The sequence below is a fragment of the Malaya genurostris genome, chromosome 2, assembly GCF_030247185.1.
Source record: "Malaya genurostris strain Urasoe2022 chromosome 2, Malgen_1.1, whole genome shotgun sequence".
In the NCBI taxonomy this organism is placed as follows: domain Eukaryota; kingdom Metazoa; phylum Arthropoda; class Insecta; order Diptera; family Culicidae; genus Malaya; species Malaya genurostris.
Genome location: NC_080571.1, coordinates 73,630,191 through 73,641,153, shown reverse-complemented (window position 1 = coordinate 73,641,153; position 10,963 = coordinate 73,630,191). Strand labels below are relative to the sequence as shown.

General features: G+C 42.0%; 1 protein-coding gene across 2 annotated transcripts; it reads right to left on the bottom strand.

The window, feature by feature from the left end:
* Window positions 1-6,366: 6,366 nt before the first annotated feature.
* Window positions 6,367-10,489, bottom strand: LOC131430454 (mitosis initiation protein fs(1)Ya). 2 transcript variants are annotated; one of them, XR_009229531.1, is made up of 4 exons: window positions 10,350-10,489; window positions 10,121-10,271; window positions 8,876-9,282; window positions 8,670-8,809 (listed from the first exon to the last, which is right to left on the bottom strand). XR_009229531.1 is itself a non-coding variant. In XM_058595466.1 (3 exons), the coding sequence occupies exons 1-3, from the start codon at window positions 8,891-8,893 to the stop codon at window positions 6,576-6,578; spliced, it is 2,133 nt and encodes a 710-aa protein (XP_058451449.1). In that variant the 5' UTR covers window positions 8,894-9,044; the 3' UTR covers window positions 6,367-6,575. The 2 variants fall into 2 exon arrangements, 1 of the variants encoding a protein (XP_058451449.1); XM_058595466.1 differs by lacking the exons at window positions 10,121-10,271; window positions 10,350-10,489 and adding an exon at window positions 6,367-8,468 and having other exon boundaries at window positions 8,588-8,809; window positions 8,876-9,044.
* Window positions 10,490-10,963: the final 474 nt, after the last annotated feature.

Sequence of the window (10,963 nt, the reverse complement as noted above, 5' to 3'; positions counted from 1 at the left end):
CACCACTCTCAGCGAGCCCCACACGACGGAGATGCGCGCTGAACATATAATGATTAGACATGAGCCTTGACATTACACGAATAAAGTCTCGGCTCACGTCCAACCCCCGGAACCAAGCTTTCGTCGATACTTGTGGGATTATTGAGTGTAACCATCGTCCCAGAGTTCCACTATTCCATGTATTCTGCCAGCTAGCTAGAGTTTTCTGACGACAGCAACTGAAAAATTCATTGAAGCAGATTGGTCTTTCATAGATATCACCTTCTAGTGCGCCCACCTTGGCTAACGAGTCCGCTCTCTCATTGCCCCGTATGGAACAATGTGAGGGGACCCAAACCAAGGTAATCTGGTATGATTTTGCAGATAAAGCACTCAATTGTTCCCGTATTTTCCCCAGGAAATACGAAACAACAAATGCATGTGTTTCTCGGACAATAGATTATATAAAAAGTTGTTCAAAACTGGTGAAAGACCATGCTGATGCAACTTCTCAGATAGAACGTTAATGGAAACTGAATCGAATGCCCCCTTGATGTCGAGGAAAACTGATGCCATTTGTTCTTTACGAGCAAATGCCATTTGAATTTCTGTTGAGAGCAACGCTAGACAATCGTTCGTTCCTTTGCCCCTGCGGAACCCAAATTGTGTACCTGAAAGCAATCCATTTGTTTCGACTCAATTGTCTAGACGGAAGAGAATCATTTTCTCCAACAATTTCCGAATACAGGAAAGCATAGCAATCGGCCGATACGAATTGTGATCGGAGGCTGGTTTTCCAGGTTTTTGAATAGTAATAACTCTCACTTCTCTCCATTCGTGTGGGACAATATTACCCTCGAGGAACTTGTTGAATAAATTCAACAAGCGCCTTTTGGCAGAGTCGGGCAGATTTTTCAACAAGTTGAATTTAATTCTGTCTAACCCCGGGGCTCTATTGTTACACGACAAGAGCGCAAGTGAGAACTCTACCATCGAAAACGGTGTTTCGTTTGTATTCAATGTCGCGACGCGGGATATCTTCTGTTCCGGAACAGAATCAGGACATACTTTCTTAGCGAAATCAAATATCCAGCGGTTAGAATATTCCTCGCTTTCGTTCGCGTGATTTCGATTGCGCATGCGACGGGCCGTATTCCAAAGAGTGCTCATTGCTGTTTCTCTCGTTAATCCGTCAACAAACCTTCGCCAGTAACCGCGTTTCTTAGCTTTAATCAGACTTTTCATTTGAAATTCTAACGCCGCGTATTTCCGATAATTATCTGGAGTTCCGTTCCTTCTAAACGAGATGAAGGCTGAAGCTTTTTTCGTTTTCAGCTCTGAGCACTCTTTGTCCCACCATGGGTTGGGAGAACGCATACTAGTTTGCGCGCTAGGTACTCGTTTCGTCTGAGCTTGAATTGCGGTGTCAAGAATCAAGCCAGCCAAAAATGTATACTCTTCCTCCGGAGGAAGCTCCTGTGATGTTTCCAGTTTCTCAGACATCGAGCTCGCGTAACGTTTCCAATCAATGTTTCGTGTGAAATCGTACGAAACATTGATTGTTTCCGATGGTCTTCCACGGTTGGTGATAGAAACTATGATCGGCAAGTGATCGCTACCGTGAGGATCACAGATTACCTTCCACTTGCAATCTAACTGTAGCGAAGTCGAGCAAAGGGATAAATCCAGCGCACTTGGTTGTGCTGGTGGTCTAGGGTTCCGTGTCATTTCTCCCGTGTTTAGAATTGTCAAATTGAAGTTGTCACACAGATCTTGAATTAACGAAGAACGATTATCATCATATAAGCAGCCCCATCCTGTACCATGCGAGTTAAAGTCCCCTAAAACCAGCCGCGGTGAAGGAAGAAGTTCTATGATGTCTGCAAGCCGACGATGCCCTATCGAGACTCTGGGAGGAATGTAGATAGAAGCTATACATAGATCTTTGCCTTTAATATTAATTTGGCAAGCAACAACTTCAATTCCCGGTGTCGAGGGGAGGTTAATACGATAAAATGAATAGCACTTTTTAATCCCTAAAAGTACCCCTCCATAAGAGTCTTCTCGGTCCAGGCGGATTATGTTAAAATTATGGAAGTCGAGGTTGATGTTAGAAGTAAGCCAAGTTTCACTCAAGGAGAATACATCGCAATTATGAGTATGTATTAAGTGTTTGAAAGAATCAAGTTTTGGGATGATACTTCTGCAATTCCACTGAAGCACAATGATCATATCTTCGATTCTCAGTGGTAAATTATCCATCAAAAGATACGATCGCTGCAAGGAGGGGCCATTGTTCAGTCAACTGTTTTAAAAATGTCCTTACTGTTGGCAGTAGAGCAGTTAGGAAGCTTTTCAGAGGATCAGTAATATTGAAGGCTGTTAATATCCAGTCCACGATATCAGAAAATTTCAATAATCCAGCGTTTGTTGGATTTTCTGGTTGTGCTTTGGGGTCATTCGGGTTTTTTGATGCCCCAGGAAGTGCTGGGTACTCCTTATCATCCCTAAGTTTTTTGAACCCAGGAGGTGTTTGCTTCGGTTTTGAGTCAGCACTTTTTGTTTCCGTTTGGTTCTTTTGTGACGAAGAGGACAGTCTGAGGCCTTTACGAGGAAGCTTGGGAGAAGCCAGGTTTTGTCTTTTCCTGCTTCCTTCAACCTGTGTGTAGGAAGGTCCTTCGCCTGGGTCGTCAGAGGTATCCTCTTCAACTGGCAAGATTGCAAACGGGTTCTCAGGGGTCGATGGAGTGGTTCTTTTTAAGATTTCCGCATAAGAACGTTTGGAACGTTCTTTCACGGATCGCTTCAATTTCTCCGCACGCTGTATGTACGTAGGGCAGACCGAAAGATCATGAGGATTCTCCCCGCAGTAGCAACACTTTTCCACTGCTCTTCTGCAGAGATCGTCCTCATGGGCCTCTCCGCATTTGCCGCATCGCAGTTTGTTGCAACAATAGGTTGCCGTATGACCTAGCTGTTTGCAGCTTGTACAATGCATTACCCGCGGTACATACAGCCGAACAGGTAGACGAACTCCACTCACTACCAAATAATTTGGAAGTGCAGATCCGGCAAAAGTCACGCGAAATGAGTCCGATTGGTAAAATTTACCATCTATCGATTTGGAGTGCAATTGCTTGCACTCCAAAATTTTCACTGGTTGAAGGTCGGGGTTTTTGAAACGGCCTACCCCGTCCTTCATCAGATCTTCGATTGTCAGACTTTCGTCACGGACCACACCGTCGATCTCCACCACATGAGACGGGACGTACACGCGGTACTCCTTCGTGAACAACTCGTTGGTAGCAATCCCGTTTGCTTGCTTCAGGTCGGACACAACAACGCGTAACTTGTTTTGCGAAACCTTATCTATTGTTTTTATTGCCGAGTAATGTTTTTCCAGGTCCCGAGCAATATTTAAACTTTAATTTGGGCCGGAAGTATACCACCCACGGACCCCCCGAGCCATCGTCTTGGTAAACTTTTTGGCGAGCAGGCAATATCTTAAAGGGAGATGGAGGCATCGGAGGGGGAGATGGTATCGGAGGGGGAGATGGTATAGGAGGGGTAGATGGCATCTCGGAAGCAAACTCAGCCTCTAAATTTTCTTCGTTCATTCGTTCAGCTTCGCCCTCCTCCGAGACACCCCCACTGTCATCAATATTCATATTTAAAGTGCGGGAGTAAAGAAGTCTCCCGCACTTGAAATGAAAAAGAAAGAAATAAAATGAAAAGAAAATATATGAATAGTAAAAGTTGAAAGAAAAAGTTTGAGAAAATACTTAACAGTATGTCACGGTAAGCTGTTAGGTGAGTTGCTCCTTCACTCCTTCGTTGTGCTTCAGCGTGACCTTGATTCAGGATTTGGCTGCTGTGATGCGGGTAGCAAACAATAGAAATAACTGCTGCCCGAGGATAGCACAATAGCGTCTACTGTCGATACTGATACAAAACCGGTGCACAGACAGAACTCACTTGCGGGGATGCTACTTTTTATCACTTTTATTTAATGCCTATACTACAGCCTCTGCTGTGATAGGCACCTTCGTCTTACCGATGTCGATTGTTAAAAAACGCGTGTGCTCACTTCGAACATTCGGTTACGAATGGAAAAAAAAAAAAAAAAAAACAAATCTTGACATTCTCTCTGCCAGAAACGGTTGTTGCATTCTCTGCCAGAAACGGTTGTTGCATTGTTGCCAGACTTTTGCCGGAATTCTGGCAGAATTCCGGCAAAAATGTCTGGCAAACATAGCCAGCCGTCTGGGGGTAAATCTGACCGCCGCGTACAAGTGGGTATGGAAAACGCAAAACCACTGTTAGAAATCTTTTATAAACGAAATTATTCCACCGTATGATATATCATACACACAAATGTTAGCGTCAAATTTTACATAATTTTTCATATAATTTGGGGTTTTTCCTATAGATATAACCTTTTTAGAGCCTCTGCTAATGTTTTCTAACGAGATATAAGTATTAGCGCATAATTTGACCAAAAAATACAAAGCAATATATAACTTACTTTTGCACTGCCATTTTTAGTTGTTAGTAGTGCAGTTTACCTGTTTTTGTTATCATTAAGCTGTTGGGTAGTGCAGTTCCACATTAAACATTTTTTGAAAAATATATATTTCTGCGTATGATATATCATACGCTAGGACATAATGGGTTAAAAATATAAACGGCTACTAAAGTCAACATTTCGTGGTTTGATTTTTTTTAAATATTTTTATTCAGGCCTATTTCCGTACAAGCATTACGTGGCCGATTGATTCGATTTTTTAAATAATTTTTTGAGTTGGATTTCGTCGTCACCCTTTTTCTAGGGGTAGAGGAGCTTCCATTTCCCTCCTGCGAGGATTGAGGGGCACTTCGTTCGTGGTTCGTCTCGTCATCCATTGCCGCATCGATGGTATTGTTGTCGATTTCCGTCTTCTTTTCGTTGCTAGTTGCTGTAGATGCACCTTGTTGTACATTGGTTGCAATCGCTGTTTGGTTGGAGGGTAAGTTGTTAACTGCAGCTGGTGTACTTTGTTCTATAGGGGATGATAATGGATTCATTGAAGGGGATGCTTCATTGTTGTTGGTGGCTGTCACAGGTGTACTGGGGTTGCTTGGAGTTGGTGTGAAGGAAACACCGTTGACCTTTGGTGTAGTTGTCTCCTTGTCCAGTTTATCACATGGCTTACCGTAGTGAACAGCTTTTTGGCAATATTGACATGTGGTCATCTGATTGTCATAGGTAACAAGTGATTTGCACGGAATGCTTGTATCTTGACCGAAAGTCTCATAAGAATGTATAGGCCTCTTCAAGCGCATGCGTAACAAACGTACGACATTTAGAATACCAGGGAAAAAATTCTTCCACATTTCTTTTTCGATAGAGAGAATCTCTCCGTATTGGGACATAGTTTCGCGAATATATGAATCGGTGACGCTTGAGGGAAGATCATGCACACGCACTTCTATAGCACTATCTTCCATATATACTGGAATGTTGTACTTAATGTTCTCGTGCTTCACATAGTGCACATTGTTATTGTCTTTTGCGAATTGAATTGCATCCAACTCTTTAATAAACTGGATGTAAACCACATTATTTGTCTTATTGCATTGAAGTAAATGCACACGTTTAATGTCAAGATGCATTTGCTCCTCAAGCAAACCTTCAAGTTCTCGGTATCGAAGGTCGAATTTTGCACTGCCTGAAGTCAACAACAATTGTATTCTTTCGTGTCGGCGGTAGCTTTTGTTCGTTTGGTTCACTCATTTCGAGGTCGTTCTATTGTTCACTACACAATACTGTACTTGGTTTCTTCTGTCCCGAACGTAAGCGATTTTGTTTTATCGACTGACTTGGATGAAATGTGAAAGCGAACTGTGGTTTGAATTGTGAACGATTAGCTGCTCCCGGAGAGACTAGCAGAAAAATGTTTTATTGCAATAGACGTCTTAGTTCAAATAACTGAATAATTGGTTAAAACTACTGAGACATGTTTTGCTTTCATGCAGACAGGTAACTTTGCCGGAAGGGTGTTCACTTGCACGAGTGACACCTCATTGAAACGTTTCATTTTCAGTTTACGGTGTATGTCATTACTTAAATGTAACGTTTCGTTACTCGTTTGTGGTGGGAGTCTTTCCTGGATGTCATTGCTAAACTGCCAGCAAATGACAGATTAGTTAAAATTACAATCGATTAGTCGCAACGAACTGTCGATTAACTAACTGATATTCGAAAGTGTGAAGGAAGCGCGCCAATTTTTTTCGAAATCCAGTTATGTCTCTGACATTACCTACCTGCCTTATTTGCGTCGCAAACTATTACATTAATAATGAGAAAACTAACTTTATTTCTTTTTATTCCCTGAAAAAAACCAACAGTGACTTTTATCATTAATTTATTCATTTACTACACACGGTGACACGGGTATATGGCACTGTTACATTCAGACTTCATAAAAATATGCAATTACAAACTTTATCAATTCCGTTTAACATAGAAAACACAATAAATGAAGAATCAGAAACAAGTACCTATATAGTAAAACCAAAACCCATCTGGAATCGACTGTCTAGTTGCACAATTCTCGTCAAATATCACTGGCATTTCCGCTTTGGCTGCTATTGCTTCTCATGCGTTCGATGGGCTGCCTTCCCTGAATTCGCTTCTTCTTGGCTAATGGACTAGAGCTCAGCTTAACGGTAGTAGCTTTCCCAATAAACTCGTACGGTCTGGTGTAGATGGAAGCCGTCCGTCGGCGTTTGAGACCTCCCTGATTGTCAGTGACAGCGAACTCGTCAGAACCGGATGATGATTGCCGTTGCTGTTGTCGAGCTGGGAAGCGATTTTTCAAAAAACCAGCGAACGATGCAGCTTTTTTTACCAAAGTCGATGAAAGTCTGTTCTCACTCTCAGATCCGCAGGAGGAAGTGGGTGCCGCTCGAGCAATTTCTTCCTGGATGTCTCCACGGGTGGCAAGTCGAATGACGTTAGTTACAATAGTCCATAGTTTGCCAGTTCCAACTACTGGCGACGCAGATTTCAACTGTTGATGGGATTTCACTTTCGTTGGCGAAACGAATACATCATCGGTACCAGAAAAGTCACTACTGCACTCCGTTAGAATTGAATCGAAGCGTGAATCTCCCACATCTGGACAGCTAAAGCTTCTCGGAGGTACGGCACACGGTGTAGACCACACATCGCCATTTTCATCTTCGAAATTGTCAGATCTACCCAGCCGAGTTATTTCTGGTGATGCAAAACTTATAACTTTCTTCAACATTCCGCCAGTTATTTTTGGTGTGTCCTGATAACTATGAGCTGGCAGTTCAGGTTTCACTTTAGGCCTTAGGACTAAACTACCATCTGCAATACTTTGATTGTCTCGATTTTCCTGCTCCAGAATGTCGCTACCAGTCGGAGAATCCAAGTCCTGGCGGGCCTCAAAATAATTGGAACTGACATCGCCTATCGTAGATTCTTCACTTTGCGTCTTTGGAAGACAAATCATTTTGGCCGTTCTATGGAACAAGGAAGACGACTCACTAGATGCTCTTTTTAGTGCGGGCGTCGTTCGTAAATCCAATGCGCAACGAGACGGAGACCCGGTTGTGCTGTTCATGCCACTGCTATTGGTCGAATTGAAGCTCATTTTACGTTGAGTGCCCGGGGCTAGCATTTTGGAGTAGTAGCCATGCTGTGCAATTGCTCGTTGAATACTTTTCGACATGACCTGTCTAAGAGGGGTGGCAGCCACACGCGATCTATTTCGACTGATCGCACGTACCTTTTGTAGTTCATAGGAAGTCGGAGACGGTGGTGTCGGATCTTCCGCCTTAGAATCGGAATCACTGCCACTATTGCTGTGATGTATACTAGACATCTGTCCCATTGCACTCGTGTAAGACTCATTTGCTATCTTCACGTACGGCAGACATCCCCGCATCATCGGAGTCGAAGTAGTTCGCACTAGCTTCTTACTTGGGCTGGGAGGAACATGACCCGCCTCTACCGATGCGTTCACGGCCGAAATATTGCTGGTTGTACATAGCATGCTATCGAAGCTCTGTCGGCTTTTTCTTTTCCAGCGTAGGTTAATCATTGAGAGAGGAGTCAGCATAGCTTTATTGATTTCACCGATTTCCTCGATCGGATCGATAATAGCGCTCAGCTCCTTGGAGATTCGAGGAGGCATCATCGCAACGGCGGAGTTTTTAACCTTAATAGCCGTCTGAGGGTGTATTTGAGTTTCTTTGTGCGCACCCGAAAGGTTAGAAGAATTTGTACTGCAATTTTCACTAATATTTTCTTTGTTTTCCACTTCAAGCTCGACCTGATTCGAGCATTCCACGACAGCTTCCATAATTGTGGGTATGCTAAGGTTATTACGTTCCAAGTGACATGCGTTATCGATTTTTTCTTCTTCATTCACAGTAAAACATCGTGTTATCGATTGGAAATCTGCAGCAGTATGGAAAATCTACGGAACAGAACAAATTGTAATCAGTAAATGTAAATGTCAAAAGCCACAGTCGATTGTCAGCTAAACAGTAGGTAAGATAACCTCAAAACCAAATGACACAAAAACCAATGACGAACCTTAGCACACCGATTGCACCTTAAGGGAAGATGTTCCTTCAGGATATGTCCCACTAGTAAATTATTTGGGACAACTTTGGTATCAATTCGTAACGGGAACGGTCGATTGTTGCAGATGTAGCAAATCTGTCGAATGGCTATCACGTCCTTGTGATTGTTGTCCTCATGTTTTTGTCGGCACTTGGCGCAACAAAACACTTGCGCACAGGTTTTGCATTGAACCTGAACAATAAAGAACAAAAACATCTTAAGTTGATTGCCAATAGATAGAAATATTCAAAGAATTACCTCTCTAGGGATCTTCATTGCTAAGCAGTTTGCTAAACAGTGATGGATGGTATAATCAGTGGGTATGTGAGAAAGGCAACTATTGTTTAAAATCCGTGTTGCCAGAATCTAAGTGGTTCGCACACGTTTGGTGACGACTAAATTGCTTGACTCGTCATCATTCAATACACGTTTTCTGACTGCTTTCAGTGTGCTTTGGCGATTGCTATTAATTCTGAATTGTACTTCTTTTTTCCTTTGTTGCAGTTTCTGACGAAGCTCGTCAACGGTTTCTCGTTCCGGCGCGTATGAGATGTGCAGTATTCCTCCGTAGAAATTTTTGGCATCCAGAAACTTCTTAGCTCTGCGTGCTTTTTCCACTTTTTCAAACTTTACATGGAATACATCAGTGAATGCCTCTACGTCAACTGAAAATTTGTTTTTTTTAATTATTAAGAATAGAGTACTCATATTTTGAAATTGTCATAATTTTCAATCAGTGTTAAGAAAGGTTCTGTTAAATGGGTCGATACAATTTTCGAAAATTGTACAATGCACAAGACTCCAAGCAATTCAGGAGAACATGTCACATGAACCAATTCTGATTCATCAATAACAGAGTTTCAACATTTGCTTTTGTTTTCATAATTCTTAGAGTGCCTATATATGGTTATAGGCACTCTAATAATTCTAAGAACAGCCAAACATTTGATCAACAACTGCTTCACAGGTGCGTAGTAGAAATGGATGAACATCAAAGTTCGAACGTGTGCGGTTGGTATTCAACGTAAGCAAAGCAAAGTCTTGGCATTACATTTCTTTGGTGAAATTTGGCCTTTCTGTTTCAACAGACTTCGCAGCCGATTCTTAGTGTACAGAATCATTGCATGGCTAGTACTATGGATCCTACTGACACTAAGAATCCTTCCAGGTCAAGGCTCGAACATACGACAACTGGCTTGTATTCAACGTGCACGGGGCAATACAAAAAAGAATGGCAAAAAAATAAATTTTGATTTAGAACATGTGGACTCTACACTCGAGTAATTGCGTAGCAAAGAGAAACTCTCAGCCGTATCGAATTCTGATTATTCTAGATCTCAAGAACTATAAGTAGTGTCGCAGATACACGTCGAACACATATTCGCTACAAAAGCCGTCCTTCATAACTTCACTCCCTAGCCTACGTTTGTTTATATACACAGACGTAGCTTCTGTAATTGACAGGTTAGCCTTCTTACATAAAATAAACTTCAAATTACTTACGATTTCCGTTCGCCTTGATACTCTCGGTCACGTTCTGTACTGTCTGAACCGTACCGTGACGGCGAAACTCGTTTCTCAGCTCGCGAAGCAAGCTGATCTGCGGAACACCGAACACCAGCAAATGTCGCGATTCGTTTGCTACTGAGTAGACCTGCCATCGGAAGCACAGAAACGCAATTGAACTGTAAACATGATTTTGAAACCATTGAACAAACTAATCGGTTTTTACCTTAACTGCGGTCAATTTCTTCGATTTACGGTATAGCGGACGATTGCGACAGTATTCTAAGCGAGTATGATGAATTAATTCCAAGTTTCTTTCCGGATCAGTACTCATCCTTCGATCAGCGAGGCCATCACAAAGCAAACATGTAGTTGTGTGGGCAGAGTGCATCAACCCATGTGGCACAATATGAAAGGATTTGTTTTGATAGTTACACGCTAATTGAACACCACTCAAGATTTAAGTAGCGATTACTCAGTTTTGAGAGAGCTAACGACTAGGGTAACAGAGGTATTTTGGCCACTTCATATATTTTGGCCCACCTAACAAACTTTATCGATTTTATCGGATTTAATTGATGTGAAGTAACTCATGTTGCATAAATTTGAAGGTAAACACATTAAATTACCTATTTCGGAAGAGTTTTTCAAAGATATTACAACATTTGGTGGATATTTATTCAAAGTGGGCCAAAATAAAATCAATCCTAAAGTGGGCCAAAATACCTCTGTTACCCTAACTAACGCGTGATTGTTTTTCAATAACGCCAAAAAATCCCATGTCAATGTCCACTTTGAAATGGATTAAAAATGAACTACTTGATTTTCATCAAACTCGTT

What these genes read in the sequence shown, in the direction of transcription:
- LOC131430454 (XM_058595466.1), bottom strand. An exon ending in GGTGCAATCGGTGTGCTAAG is followed by an intron (nt 8,469 to 8,587) that starts GTTCGTCATTGG and finishes TCTGTTCCGTAG; the next exon opens with ATTTTCCATACTGCTGCAGA.